Genomic DNA, 15,816 nt, shown 5'->3' with positions numbered 1-15,816 from the left:
CATTGGCACATTGCTCTTGTTCTCAAGGTTTTTGGCTTAGCTGAACCGCTCAATATCAATTGGAACTTCAGAAGAAAAAAATGTATTTTAAACTAACATTCATTCCAACTTTCATACAGACAATAGACAATATCAGGCACCTAAGATGGATGCTGACTCAAAATGGTTGCTTAGATCCCAGTGCTGTTATATCAGACCCCCCTCCCTTACGTCATATTCTCACTTTGTCACTCCCTCCCTTTTTATTCTTAAAACATTGATTTTGAGAATAAAGTTCATGATGATAGTCCAGGGATAACTTCAGAGGACAAGGGCGCGTGCCCTTCACTGTCATAGTCTCGTAAGGCGCTGCGGCCAATATGTCTTTTGATGAATTGAATAACTGTGGTCGGCATCTTCTTTCTTCACGGGACTGCTGTTTTCTGGCATCTGTAAAGAGTGGCATCCGAATGGGGGAGGGGGTCGCACACCTGTGGATCATACCTTTGCAACACGTGACACCCACATATATGACAACAAGTAACACTCCCAAACACATCAAAACATTCAAAAAAAATTGCTCCAAGTGATCTAAGCCATTCACCTAACCCCAAGGGTGATAATCTGTCACTTCCCTTTGTAAACCTCTTTTGAATCTCTTGTATTTAATCTAGTTCATGCTGCACATTGCTACACTGATCTGAAATAAAAACACAACATTGTTCCTCAATTAGGACACATACCCCTCCTTTTGAAGCTAAAACATAGTCTAAAGCAATTCTGTTTTGTAAGGCCATAAGCCTGATCTGAACCTGTTCTTGGATTTTCAGAATCATCACAACATTCTATTACTGAGAATTGAGGGGGTTTGGTATCTGTGGAAGCTAATGCATGATCCTCACCCCTGCACGCATTGTATACATCAATCACTCAGAATATTGATGGTCAACATGGCTGACTTATGATCCTTTCCTTGTGGCTGACACACGCCCCTGGGTGACCCCCTCCTTTCGGTGGAGGTGCAACACACTTCTGGATCAAAGTTTTGCTGCACATGACACATACATAGAGAGTGAAGAGTACTGCCAAAACACATACAAGAGCTTTCACAAGCCACGCTTCCAGGAAACCAATCCTCCCATCAAGGCTCAATTCTACATACACCTTAAATTTCTAACTTAACACACTCTAAAGAATCTAAATATTGAGTCTCTGCAAAAATGAAAAGTTCTGATAAAACCTGGCCTTAGCCTGGTGTCTTATTTTCCTCGTTGGTTAACGGTTAGAGTTTTGACTCGGCAAGACGTTAACTTGATGCGGCTGTGCTTTAGGTGACTTTGGTCTTTGGTGGCGCTGGAACATTTGGTGGAGCTGGAACGAGCTTTACTGTACTTTGGATCCAGGAAAATGACTCTGCCACTTTGACTTTGCTGTATTGGTGGTTACTTTAGGCCTTTTCACCTGGGATGAAAAGCATGCTTGCGCAGGAAATATGTGACTATTAACCCCATCTCGAGTAGGTGCACTTTCAACGTTGCCTAGAGAGACTCAAAAAATGTATTAGTTGCATACAACTTATTGTTTTATTACCACTAACATGGTCCTTAATTCTTTCCTTTGGACTGCTGATAGTCATAAGTCATCCCATATGTGTCTCATAGGGAGATAATTTATACCCAGGACTAAATTCTTGTATCAATGTGTTTACTCCTGTCTTAGCATCCACATATAGACAGAGGTATTCCCTATTAATGTTCCTCAAATTAAAACTAAGTAGCCAATGTGAACCTGACTTTGATACAATCTAAGTTCCTGAAACTTTAGGGCCTCATCCTTTGCTAACCACTTGTTTCCATAATTAATTCTATCCTGTCTGCAGGCCATATCCCTAAGACCTGGGAACTACCAGAGTTTGTCCCAATCTTCAAAAGTGGGGACAAAAAACACTGTCTCAAACTACAGGCCAATATCCCTTTTCCCAATACTATCTACTGTTATGGAAAAATATTCCCTCCCAATTTAAGCAATTATTTTACCCATACAAATTTCCCTAGCCAATCCCTATCTGGCTTTTACCCCAAACACTCCACGGTAACTATTCTGCTAAGAAATTTGAAATGCCTTGTATATAATGCATACCTTATTCACTTATGTAACTGCTTTTGAAACTATGTATCCCCTATATTTAACCCTATGCACAAGACACACCCACAAATGAGAGGTGACTCCCAAATTCACCACTTCCTGGCAAACCCATTCTAGATTAAACAGCAATTTATACAATAACCACTGCTTACGGACACCTTTGGAAAAAAATAAATGGTTAAAAGTTATAACATACATCACATATTCAGTTAATAGACAAATGATTTTGTATAAGATTTCACACTAATGTCTTGCTTTATATAATCTCTTTGCACAGTGCTGAGCACACGGTCAGCTTTATAATTTTAAAGACACTCTGCATATTCATCTGACTAAAGAAAAAATATTTTCTATAAGATTTGTTTCCGGGCAAAGAGCCATCTTGTTTCTGGGCGTTTCGCCAATTGACCCTGAAAAGATAAGATAAAGATACACCACAGCTTCTTCCTGAAAAATAATAATTATTAGCTTGGAACTTTTGCTTAAAGTTTAAATACATGGAGCTTTATCCAGAGCCCTAAGAACTACATTTTTTATGACCTTTCAAAAATTAACCAACAGGCTTTTATATAGCTGAGGTTCATATAACTTCTTAACACACAAATAACGCCACACGCTCATACTATTTCCCTACACTCAGTTCTTTTTAATGCTTTCTGTTTTAACTTTCATAGTTTCACTGACTTCATTCACTACAAATTTATGCTATCCTGTTGCAATTCTGTCCTTTCTCAAGCTACACACACCTATTTCTCTCCATTAATCAACACTCACAAGTCTAACCCTCACTAACTCTTCCTTCATCTCACCTCAGGACTTTTCTGACTATTTTGAGGATATGGCGGGGGAGGGTCAACTTTAGGGGTAGAAGGTGTAGTTTTGTCACTTTCGGGTACTTTCATATAACAGTAACTTTTCTTATCTTTCCCTCCACATTCTATTTCAGTGAAACCTTCCTTTTGAAGCTCAATAGCCACACTCAAAAATTTCTCAGCATTCTCCCACAATCCTCCATCTTTCAACATTCCTTTACATGCCTGGATTCTATCTTTCAACATTTTTGGTTGCAACCTTCCCGTAGAGGGTAAATCCAATATTTTAAACAACAATTTACATTTCTAGGAGACTCTTGTCTTCCAGCGTTCCCCGGGATTCAGTTATTATTTTAGACCATAGACTGGGTTGCAATCTCCCCGAGGACGGGACTCCAGCCAGTTTATACAGATTAGCAGCATTTTTGATATATTTCTTTCCTTCTCGAGTGCGGACTAAATCTAGTGCTGTCTGTGTCCCTGTGGGCAACACATGTTTTTTCTTAAATAAGTGCAACATCTCTGAATTCTCTGTTCGTCCCACTAATATATCGTGGCCGGTCCTGTGTCACCGTCTCGAGGGAACCACTGTTTGGTTACCGCCCTCAGACGCTGGGTCCCTGACCCCAGACACCCGGTACCGGAGACAGAGTACTATCTCTACGTCTCGAGGGAACCACTTTTCCAGGTTACCGCCCTCAGAGCATCAGTGCCTGTCCTGTTCCCCTTTACTGGGCTGACAGCCTGCACTTCTCGGTGCCTGTCCTGTTCCCCTTTACTGGGCTGACAGCCTGCACTTCTCGGTGCCTGTCCTGTTCCCCTTTACTGGGCTGACAGCCTGCACTTCTCATTCAGGGATTTTGCAATTACTTATCAGAAAATCAATCAGACAACCCGCAATCTATCTCCCATTACTACCCACTCGGTCACTTAAATTCCCAACACTAATGCATTAATACACCTACATATACGACCTCCAGTCAGTCGACAAAAATCCCACTCCACTTCGGGCTCCCACTTGCGGCACTGACTAGCATATATAACATGTAAACATTCGTACAATTTAGCAACTTATAGGTGACCACAAGCAACTGAAGAGTATGATATTTTTAACAGTTCTAAACAGAGCGCGACTCTAAAGATCACACCGTTGTATCACATCAACGTGAGTGAAAGACCTAAACAGATTATACTACCTAGGCAGCAACCCACCGACTTGTCATAGGCAAGATAACACACAAATTGTATGCAAGAGCTTACCTTGACAATGAGGGTGATCAGTCCTCGGTTCGGTGTGTCACGGTCTCTGCAGCAAAATCAGCGACAGGTCAGTCTCTCGTGGTGAACCGGAGTCACGCTCCCCCCCTTCCACGTTGGGCGCCAAATAATGAGGTCGTGAATCTCACTATATCAGGGTCTCTCTCTCTCTTCAGTCACTTGCTCCAAATTCACTCATGCATGCGCTAGCTCACTAAGAAAGACTCTGACACAAAGTTCAGCTTCAATCTCAGTACATGCGTTATCCCAGGGGTAACACAGGAACTGCTGCTTTATTGAGTACACAACATAGTTTATATAGCTCATAGCGGGGAGGGGCATGGGAGGGGTTAAATCATATGTATCTTTATTCCGGGACACGCTGTCTTCCTTGATTGTAGCAATACATTCTCCCGGGCTCATGCAGCCCTCGTGCATAGCTGCGTCATCAGTTCATGGTTTAATCATCTGGTCATGTGTTTACCAGGATATCTGAGACAAAGTTCGGGCGTATAACATAACAAAAGAAGAAATATATATTCACACACATTTCTACCTTCACACCATTAAACGGGCAATGGATGGAAGGGAAGTAAACATAATTATGCCACTTTATAAAGCATTAGTAAGACCACACCTTGAATATGGAGTACTATTTTGGGCACCAATGCTAAGAAAATACATTATGGAACTAGAGAGAGTGCAGAGAAGAGCCACCAAATTAATAAAGGGGATGAACAATCAAACTTATGAGGAGAGGCTAGCTAAATTAGATTTATTTACATTAGAAAAGAGGTGTCTAAGAGGGGATATGATAACTATATACAAATATATTCGTGGACAGTACAAGGAGCTTTCAAAAGAACTATTCATCCCATGGGCAGTAAAAAGGACACGGGGTCATCCCTTAAGGTTGGAGGAAAGGAGATTTCACCAGCAACAAAGGAAAGGGTTCTTTACAGTAAGGGCAGTTAAAATGTGGAATTCATTACCCATGAAGACTGTGATGGCAGATACAATAGATTTGTTAAAAAAAAAAATGGTTCATTGCTGTGCTCCGCTTCACTCCTCCGTGGAAGTTCTTTACTATCTTTTTAGAAAGGAAAGGTATACAGGGATATACCAAATAAGTAAACATGGGAAGGATATTGATCCAGGGAGTAATCCGATTGCCAATTCTTAGAGTCAGGAAGGAATTTATTTTCCCCCTTATGAGATATCATTGGATGATATGACTCTGGGGTTTTTTGTTTGCCTTCCTGTGGATCAATAAGTAAGTACTGTATAGATATAGGATAAAGTATCTGCTGTCTAAATTTAGCATAGGTTGAACTTGATGGGCGCATGTCTTTTTTTTTAACCTCATCTACTATGTAACTATGATCGGCAAATTAGCTAATTTTATTGTATTGATAAACATATTAAAGGGAAAAAAAATAATAATTTAAAAAAAATGGCAGCTTGGACTGCTGCTTTAAGTACTGGTGTGTTGTCAGGAGAAGTTAGAAAGAAATTAGGCTGCATGGTAACGTCAGGAGAATTCAATGATACATTTTAATATAAGATCACCACGTAGAAAATGACAAGCATTTTCTATTAAACCAGTTAAACCTGAAGCACTAGTTTTGGCATGTTTATTTTGCAATGTTTTGTAGCTACTGATACTAACATTGATTATGCCATTTACCGTATTTCCTCGATTGTAAGACGCACCATTTAGCACTTAGAATCAAGGGGGGAGGAGGGGGGAAAGTGTTATTTGACCTCTTCCATCTCACTTTCCAGATTTACAGGCGGTAGCAGGAGAGGTACGTCAGTGGAGAAAATATGGCCCGTAATACAGTGGGCGCGCTTGCTGCGCCGTGCGCACGTAACTTATACTTGGCTGTGGTTAGCCAGCCATTGTATGCTAGGGGCGCGCGCATGGCAGTGAGCGTGGAGTCGGCCGACAGGGGGGAAGATTCAGAAAAGTATGTATTCGCGCCGATACCTTCGCTGTAATGTATGTGTGTATGTATATATTTATCAACATTGCACAATAAAAATAATTTTTATTCATACTGTACAACATGTCTTTTTTTTATTTGATAAATATTATTTAATAAATTATTAACACACACACACACACACACACACACACACACACACACACACACACACACACACACACACACACACACACACACACACATATATACAAATGTGAGGCCATCTGTCCGACAGCTAAAATTTGGCCAAAATTGGGTCATGCAACAGGACAATGATCTAAAGCACACCAGCAAATCTAAATACACAGATTCCCAACAAGCTCTGAGAAACCCCAACCAATACCACACAATATGTATATGTATCTAAGTGTCAAAAGTAGTGCTAGTGGGCGTGGCTAAATGTATACAACAAAAAACACTCACCTGGATGATATATAGGTATTGCAGTGTGTATTTTTGTCACATTGGAAGTAGCTTTGGTCATTTCTGTTTTTTGTTGTATACATTTAGCCACGCCCACTAGCACTCCTTTTGACACTTATACGCATATATATTATGTGGTAATGGTTGGGTTTTTTCAGAGATTGTTGGGAATCTGTGTATTTTGTTAATTGTGTGCAGCTGGTCTCAGTTGCTTATGGGAGGGTAGTGGCCCCTCCCCCCAAGGTTTACGCTTGCCTCACCCTACTTTCCAAGTTGGCAGGTCAGTTTCATTTTGCCAGGTTACGACAGATCCAATGTGATCATTCTTCCTGTAATTATTTAGGTAAATAAGAATTTTAACCCAGGTGAGTGTTAGGCCCTGCTACGGTCATGCCTTGTAAGTGGCAGCAGGCTTAAGACGCTTTGGCCAAAGGGTTAAACTAAATGACCCTTTTTACTTGAGAAATATTGGTATTGCACTGTGTATTTTTGTCACATTGGAAGTAGCTTTGGGCATTTCTGTTTTTTGTTGTATACACCAGCAAATCTACAACAGAAAGGTTGAAAAAGAAAAGAATCAAGGTGTTGCAATGGCCCAGTCAAAGTCCAGACCTCAACCCGATTGAAATGCTGTGGCTGGACCTTGAGAGAGCTGTGCATAAACAGATGCCCACAAACCTCAATGAACTGAAGCAACATTGTAAAGAAGAGTGGGCCAAAATTCCTTCAAAACGATGTCAAAGACTGATAAAGTCATACAGAAAACGATTACTTCAAGTTATTGCTGCTAAAGGTGGTTCAACAAACTATTTAATCATAAGGTGTACTTAGTTTTTCACACATGGCTTCTCCATTTTGGCTTTATTTTTTTAAATAAATCATGACACGGTGTAATATGTTAGCCTAGACGAATTTAACTCAAATGTCTTAGTTCCTTGTGTGTCTCATGGTACTGAGAGTACTTGGATCCTCCCTCTAGGTATGACAGAAGACTGACTTTGGAGGAGTGACTATATAATCATCCTTCCTCTCACCATGGTTAGTGTTTTTTCTGTCCTAGCTAAAATTAGGATGTAAAGTGTGTTGGGACGCGATAATAGCGGCCGCTGCAGGGCGACCGCGTGATGTAATTTGCGCGGTTCACAAGCGAAACCTGCACTGTAGGCAGGCGGCATCGGGAGGTGACAGGGGTCAGAGGTGTGGCCCGTGACGTCACGCGAGCGGTTCGCCATGATTGTCTGAACCACTTCACGTGACTCTGACGAGACACGGTCATCGCATGGAGAAACAGATTATCCCTCTCTGGCGCGCCTCTGCGCGGTCTCGGTCGCCCACACTATGTGCCGCTTCACGGAATGCATGTAATTGTTTTGGTGGCGCACGCGTCGCCGCTGCCACTATAATCATGGCCTTATCATTTTTATTTTTTTTGAAGCTTCAACTGGAAAGCTCTCAGGCGGCCTTTTTTTTAAACAGTAGACCGAGCACCACGTATTGCTTCATGTCAATTTTATTATGGGCCCCTATAAGCTTATGCCTGCCGCATTACACAGCTTTACAGCACAGCCTGTGTTAAACAAGCGCATATCCAGTAACCTACTCACAGACAGCTCTTCGACCTTTTGGGTCTCATCAGTGCGAGGATGGACCCAGTTATACAAACTGAACATAGTTTACATACAATATTATTGATATCTAGTGTTTGTCTCGAGTCGCAGACACTTCTTGAGGTTTCTCCTCCTTTACATACAGTAGTGGCCAAAATTGTGGAAACTTGTTGAAAAATTGGCCTTTTCCATGATTAATGCTGTTTTTTTTTCATCCACATGTAGCCAGGTCTCCCAGCAGTATCAGCACCCCCCTCACCTTCCCAGAGATCGCGGGTGCCGCCGAGTCCAATGGCGGCCCCATCGGGCGATACGGGAGATGAGGGCGGTCAGGTCCCGGCTCGGGGGTTGCTGGGGACGCGTGCGGCCGGTTGCCAGGGCCGCACGCACATCACGGGAATCCCGGCACTCTCGGAGCCGGGCGGTTAGGGCGCCACCATTGCGCGTTAGTTCGCGCAGGCGTAGTGGTCGCGCGAGTGTAGGGCTGGAGCGGGGAGTAGCGCGTTGCCCCTTAGTGCATGCCGGTTGCCGGGGACGCGATCGGGCCGTCGCTAGGGCCGCGATCGCGTTGCTACAGGCCCGGCGGCTGGCGAGAGGTAGTGCGAGGGAGTCAAGGCAGCCCCCTATAGTTCGCGCATGCGCAGGGAAGAGGCAGAAAAGCCCGCGAAGCCAGAGCCTATTAGGGAGGGCCCTAGAGAGGGACTACAGGCCCCATGAGCCTCTGTATGCCCCATGTGACACCAGGGAGCCAATAGGGCTTAGGAAGGCCAGGCCTGCTAAGAGATACATTTCGCGCGCTGAGCCCACGTTAGTCAGTCAGAGACCGGAGCAGCCCAGGGAAGGAGGTAGGGTACAGGAGTCAGGGACTCCCTGTACTAGGCCAGCACCCCCAGGGCCCCAGATAGCTCAGCTCCACAGTAAAGTGAGTGTTGCCAGGGACAGCCCTCAGGTTAGGGACCCTGTCACTTGCATTAGTGGGAGCTGGGGAACAGAAGGGAAGAAAAGCAGCAGCGGACTTAGTGTTAAGTTGCAGGGTGTTGCTGCATGCGCTGATAGTTATCAGTTAAGTGAGTTGGAGTCAGGGAGCTGTGAGGGAAGGAAGGGTGCGGGGAGCGAGTGCAGCCCCGGCACCCATATAGGTACCTACACCCCAGGTAGGCCCAACTCCCCACTAGTTTAGTGGGTAAGTGCTTAGGGAGGCCCGAGATAGGGACGCTGCCCTTAGCATAGAGTGCTGCCTTGTCAGAGTCACGGCTGTTAGTGCTGTGAGGTCTGACAGGCAGGCACCTTGTTGCGCAGCACGTTGGCTGCCAGATACAGTGAGCTACAGCTTGCTGCTGTAGGCGCTGGGACTAGTTAGATAGTAGTGAGGCGAGGGACTTGGGTAGTTAGGGGAGTGGGATAGGTCATTACCCCTGCAGGCCCATAGGAGTTCCCCAAGCCACTACAGGTTGCTGCACTACAGGGACAGGCCCTAGGATAGGATTCCTGTCACGTTAGTGCCACTTAGATTAGACAGGGACACAGCAGATGCTGCGGTTCCTGCTAAGAGGTTCGGACCCTCGTTGGGGTCTGCAGAGACTGTTCACCAGGTTCGGACCACCCCTGGCGGTTCGCGTGCAAGGAGTCCGGTGTAGAATCAGACGGAACCATCATACGACTGATCCTTTGTGAAGCCCGTTGGAGATCCGAGCGCGGGAGTGCTCGGCAGGTACTATCTGATACACAAGTGCACCAACGGGCCCTTAGCTTAAATAGTGACTGCGCAGTCACCCATTGACTATCTCTGTAGGAGTACGGGACATTGGGTGGGGTTCTTGGGACACTGGGTGGGATCACCTAGTGTTGGGGAATCGTCCTGCGAGACGTCACTGTTAGTGTCTCCTCGTGAGAGGGACACAGGTTATGATTGAGGTGATGATATTCTCCCTGCATGTTAGTAAAGCCATTAGTTATTATACCCACTGTGTATGTGGTTATTTGTGATTGTCCTGCGAGGAACCACTCCCCCTCTGGTGGGAGCCATCGCAGGTGGAGGCGCTGCATCGTTGTAAGTGAGTACCCTAGTATAATTGCCCCAGGTTCCCCGTGGCGGAAGCTCAGCCCTCCTGTGAGCCAACAGGTAATGCACCACACCTGAGTAACAATATATGTTCCTTGCACCTACACCATATCTGCGATTGGGTGGGGGAATACCCGTTACACACATAATTTTAAAATATCAATTATACATGACTTGAACGTTAATTTTATACCGATTCTAATGATGGAATCGTTTTTCAAATGTAGCTAATATTTTCTCAAATGTGAAGAAACATTGAATAAAACAAACATTGTTCTATGCAATTCATAGAAGGGATTCACAGAATCTAAATTCTGACCAATCAAAAATGTTGTTGATCTAGCCAATAGCATTGCAGATCTCTCGTGCTTGCAATTGGACATTACAGAAACACTTGAATCCTGGCAGAGAAGTATTAAAAGAACCCCCGTAACATTTTAGTGCCATTTTGTGTAGGCTATAGTGCAGTAGTCAAATGTGTTGTAAAATATTGTATTACTCTGGTGTATTAGTTACTTGCAAATGGCTCTTGTTACAAGAAACGATTGGACATCATGGAAAAGGACTTGAGCGTTGTAAATGTTTAATGTTTTCTTTTTTGTAGTGCAGTATAAACTGTCTATTTTTTCATTTTCTAAATGTACAGTATGTTAAATTGAGATTAGCATATCCTACTGTATGTAGCATATCGGTCAATTGTATTATTGATCTAATTTCTTTTGATGGTTGTAACTTACCTTTTAGGAAAAACTATTGGGAAAATGTGTAACTAATGGTTGTAATAATGCCAGACATTCTAACAGTATGTGCTAAAGTCTAATATAAATTTTAAAAAAAGTGAGTTAAAATAATATATATATATATATATATATATATATATATATATATATATAATGTTTCAATAAAATAAATGAAGGCACCACAGTTTGTGGTAACCTCACATAGGGGTACATTCTATATACAGGCATACCTCGTTTTGCGTACACCCGCTTTACGTACACTCACAAGTACGTACATTTATTTTTAGTTGCACCTTACCCCTGTGTACGTACACGTGCTTCGCGAGTACGGACACCAGGGGGGCGGCGTGCACACCTCAGCACTCCTGCAACCTCCTTCATGCTTGTCTTCATTATGGAGCGCTCGATCTCCCTGTTCCCTCTGCCCTCCCATCTGTCTCCGTTCCCCCTCCCATCTGTCTCCGTTCCCCCTGCACTTACGCTCCATAAAGCAGCAGCTAAATCAGTGATTCCGCCCGTGACTCTGCTTCCTCCGCTCTCCTCCTTCTCTCGCCTCCCTCCCCCCTCCTCAGAGCTCTGCAAAGCTTTGCATGTGATGTGAATTACGGAGCAACAGAAGATCTTCTGCTGCAATCTTTGCGTGTGTGTGTGTGTGTATGACACTGAGTGAGTGACTGTGTGTGACTGTGTGTGACTGTGTGTGACTGTGTGTGTGTGTGTGTGACTGTGTGACAGTGTGTGTGTGACAGTGTGTGTGTGTGTGTGTGTGTGTGTGTGTGTGTGTGTGTGTGTGTGACTGTTTGTGACTGTTTGTGACTGTTTGTGACTGAGTGTCTGTGTGACGGTGTGTGACTGTGTGACTGAGTGACTGTGTGTGACTGAGTGACTGTGTGTGACTGAGTGACTGTGTGTGACTGAGTGACTGTGTGTGACTGAGTGACTGAGTGACTGTGTGTGACTGAGTGACAGTGTGTGACTGAGTGACAGTGTGTGACTGAGTGACTGTGTGTGACTGAGTGACTGTGTGTGACTGAGTGACTGTGTGTGACTGAGTGACTGTGTGTGACTGAGTGACTGTGTGTGTCTGTGTGTGACTGAGTGACTATGTGTGTGACTGTGTGTGACTGAGTGCATGTGTGTGTGACTGAGTGCATGTGTGTGTGACTGAGTGCATGTGTGTGTGACTGAGTGCATGTGTGTGTGACTGTGTGTGACTGAGTGCATGTGTGTGTGACTGAGTGCATGTGTGTGTGACTGAGTGCATGTGTGTGTGACTGAGTGCATGTGTGTGTGACTGAGTGCGTGACTGACTGAGTGAGAGAGAGAGACTGCGAGGAGAGAGCTACTATACAGTACTGACCTGCGTGCGCGCCTCTCACCTCCTTGCTTGCTCCCATTCATTTTATTTGAATAAAGCCTACTGTATTTATTTTGGTTACAAATGCATTATTTACATCAGTTATGCACATATATGATGATTGCAGTACAGTACATGCATTGTAAAGTGGAAAAAAGGTAGTGCTTCACTTTAAGTACATTTTCACTTTACATACATGCTCCGGTCCCATTGCGTATGTTAAAGAGGGGTATGCCTGTACAGTACTCTGAAGCAGCCATGCAGGGCCATTTGCTGCAGAAGCCAAATATAGCCCAGAACAGGCACTTTGGATTATAAAGCATTATTCCATAACACCAAATCGTGACTCCGATCAAAATGAAATGGTAGAATTTTAGTCAAAAAAGAATTTTTAGATACTTTAATGAATAGTTTAAAAAAAGTTACAAAACCATAAATATTTCAGCCTGTACTACTTTTCAAATTCATACAATTATGCAAAAGTCTTCTGCATCTTTCTATAAGTTTCTTTTTTCTATATTTGAATTAGAACAAAATCAGTACGTTCATGCAGTCGATAGCTAGATATTTTGCAGTAGTTATTGACACATTTAAGCACTTGACTGGACATTGTCCTGTCCTTACAGGTGGGTGTTTGTAGCCCACTCCAGCACCTCTCTAGCCCCCGGGTGTTGGTCAAATCTGCCACTGATGGGTCCAAGTAGAGATCAAGGCAGAATCTAGAAAATAAATGAATCAGACGTGCCCTAAATAAGAATAAGGGCTAAAGATTTTGGCATATAGGATAACCCATGGATTAAAAAAAGCTTGAAGCTGTAAACAGCAATGAAATAGAAACGCAGAGAGCAGAGTTGTCACTGTCTTCAATTAGCACATAACGGATCAGTTAGTAACATCGTATTCCATTAATGCGTCCCAGTGTTCTCTAAAACAGTGGTCCTTCATTATAATGTATCCATTGTTTTCAGTTATGGGGGTTTTCTCAAATGTTCCAAAGTTATGGTAAAAAGATCATTCCAGGGTCCTAAATGTTCTCCAATTCAGTTTATTTTTCATTAAAATGTTATCATTTATATTCCCAAACTTGTGCTCTTCAAAATTAACATCCAATGTACTGCAGGCAGAGAAAGTGTGTATGTGTTAAAATGGAAGTTATACTGCCACGTACTGTGTACCATGCACAGCATAGTATACACTAGGAGGGTTTGACACAGAAATTTGCAGGTTACATGTACCAATCAGACAGAACGTGTTGCCTTTCTAATCTTGCGCTATCAGTTCTACTCCTTCTCTTTCCGCCTTCCATATTGTACGCTGTTTTTGAAATTGGGACTCCTTAAATGTTTTCTCCACCTGTTGTCGAAATGCTGGACTCCTCTCTTCCAGAGCGTTGATGAGCTGCAACATCATTGGGGTCTTCTTCCTTGGCAGAAAATGCGTTTCTGGCCTCACTGGTATAACCGAGTTATATTTATGTTGCATGTTGACGGAATTGATTAGCGTGGCGTGAAATTGAAACTCACACCAGGTCTCGTTAAGAAAGTTTTCGGTCAGCAACAGGATTGTCCAGGCAGAGCTGTTTATAGCGTCCTCCAGGTTCTTTAAAATGTGCCGTCCTGCGGGCATTTCCGCAAAGATAATGCCAGGTCTGATGTGAAACTGACCTTGCAGCAGGTTTTTAACTCTGAGCGCCTCGTTTATATCCGTGGTCGAATGCAGGATGACAAATTTATAGAACACGTCTTCGCTATCTTTGTACATCTTTTCCCCATTGATCGGAGTTGCCGGGATCTCACCGGGGATCTTCTCTATATGTTTGACTCCATGACCGCCCCCAGAGTCTTCCTCAGTGTCACTTTGTTTCTCTTCCATGTGTTTGTTCTTTTCTCTCTCATCAGCGCGAAGTGAATGATTTCTACGTGAGCAACTTATTCCCATTATGCAGCAAAGACATTGTGATCTTTAGTTTGTTTCAGGGACTCCCGGCAGCCTAAATCAGAAATAAAATCTTGTTTGAATGCAGTAATCGTTACACACTATACGTACATGCAGCAATTCATGCTAAACACACACACACACACACACGTTTTGAAATTCATAGCAGTTTTGTATTGCATATTTTTCATTGTATTGGTACTGGAGAATTTAATATTTTTTATATGGGACTGTCGGATCGCGTCCCTGCTGCCTGAGGCTGACAGCGCTAGCCGCATACCGCAGTTAGTCTGTCTATCGGGACTTGAAGACCCAAGATACACCGCCATCTACCAGCTCTAGCTCCACGTGTATCATCATTGAGGGGCAACCGAGTCCGTTCCTGGGCTTTACAAGTCGATCACGGACACACATTGTGGACTTCACCGGACGACCTATCCAATGGCGGTGACAATATTGTTCACAAAATGCTTGTTTTTAATGCTTCCCTTGTGAGTGAGCTTAAGCCCTCCCTTCCCAATTCCTTTATTAAATGTGAAACGTTTTCACGCTATGGGCCGTGCGCTTTCTTTTTCTTTCTTGTTATATATAATATATATTATTCATATATATATAATATTATTCAAATATAAATATATATATATATATTCATGTTTGCCCGCGGGAGCGTAGTGGTTAGATAAGGCCCAGGCGATGATAATGGTGTTAATGCAATGTCTTGTATATAATGTATAATCCGGCTCACTTAATGTAACTATGCATTTGTAAACATGTATTATTTCTCATCATAACTCTGTGTCCAGGACATAATTGAAAACGAGAGGTAACTCTCAATGTATTACTTCCTGGTAAAACATTTGATAAATAAAATGGTGGTGTATTGGGGGAGGCAGTCTCAGGTCTGGGCCAGTACGGATGTCCTCCTAAATGAAAGTTTGTGTTGCACTCACTGGACCAGGTGTGGCGGATAAGGCTCATATGGAATCTATTGGGGCTGTTACCTGACCATATCCAGGGTATGCTGTGTGGTTGTGGCTAATCAATAAAGCGGTGTCCATTTTAACCCATTGCTTGGTGCTAGTGTGATTCGTCAAGAGGGTCATGCAGCAGGAAAACTGTCCTTGTGGTAGGAGCATTGGTTTTAAACTGGGACACCAGGCATCAAAATAAACATGTGGAGTGGGGAATCTGCTCTAATGTAATATTAGTGGGGGACTCCTCACAACGGGGTCAATTCAATATAGTACGAAGCGGCTGGTCAGGCCATTTTTTCGTCCAAATATCCTAATTAAAGTATATGGGGATTGATCGCCATAAAACAGCCCAAAAAGGCACTTATGACTATATAGAATTTACCCCAAAGTGCTGCAGCTATAAATGTAGTCCCACATAAAATCAGAGGCAATCCCACTTCACAAAAAAATTCTGACATTGCAATTAATTAAAAGCCATCAGCAAGGTAACATGTTCTAAAAGCTTTTAATTAGTTGCACAATTTATTCAAAATTTGA

The 15,816-nt window shown here is 43.2% G+C and overlaps 2 protein-coding genes across 8 annotated transcripts in view; both read right to left on the bottom strand.

Annotated features, from left to right (window-relative positions):
- Positions 1-15,816, bottom strand: part of FEM1C (fem-1 homolog C) — a 113,800-nt gene that overhangs the window by 67,085 nt on the left and 30,899 nt on the right. The window lies entirely within an intron of this gene.
- TICAM2 (TIR domain containing adaptor molecule 2) overlaps positions 12,756-15,816 on the bottom strand; it is a 34,027-nt gene continuing 30,966 nt past the window's right edge. For all 7 annotated transcript variants that reach the window (XM_075601400.1, XM_075601409.1, XM_075601383.1 and 4 more), the window contains one exon: positions 12,756-14,360. In XM_075601400.1, coding sequence (XP_075457515.1) covers positions 13,631-14,308 — 678 coding nt within the window. In that variant the 5' untranslated portion in view covers positions 14,309-14,360 and the 3' untranslated portion in view covers positions 12,756-13,630. The remainder of the gene's footprint in view (positions 14,361-15,816) is intronic.

The sequence above is a fragment of the Ascaphus truei genome, chromosome 1 (genome assembly GCF_040206685.1).
Source record: "Ascaphus truei isolate aAscTru1 chromosome 1, aAscTru1.hap1, whole genome shotgun sequence".
Lineage (NCBI taxonomy): Eukaryota > Metazoa > Chordata > Amphibia > Anura > Ascaphidae > Ascaphus > Ascaphus truei.
Note: the sequence above shows the minus strand (reverse complement) of the source record. Positions and strands in the feature narration are given on the sequence as shown.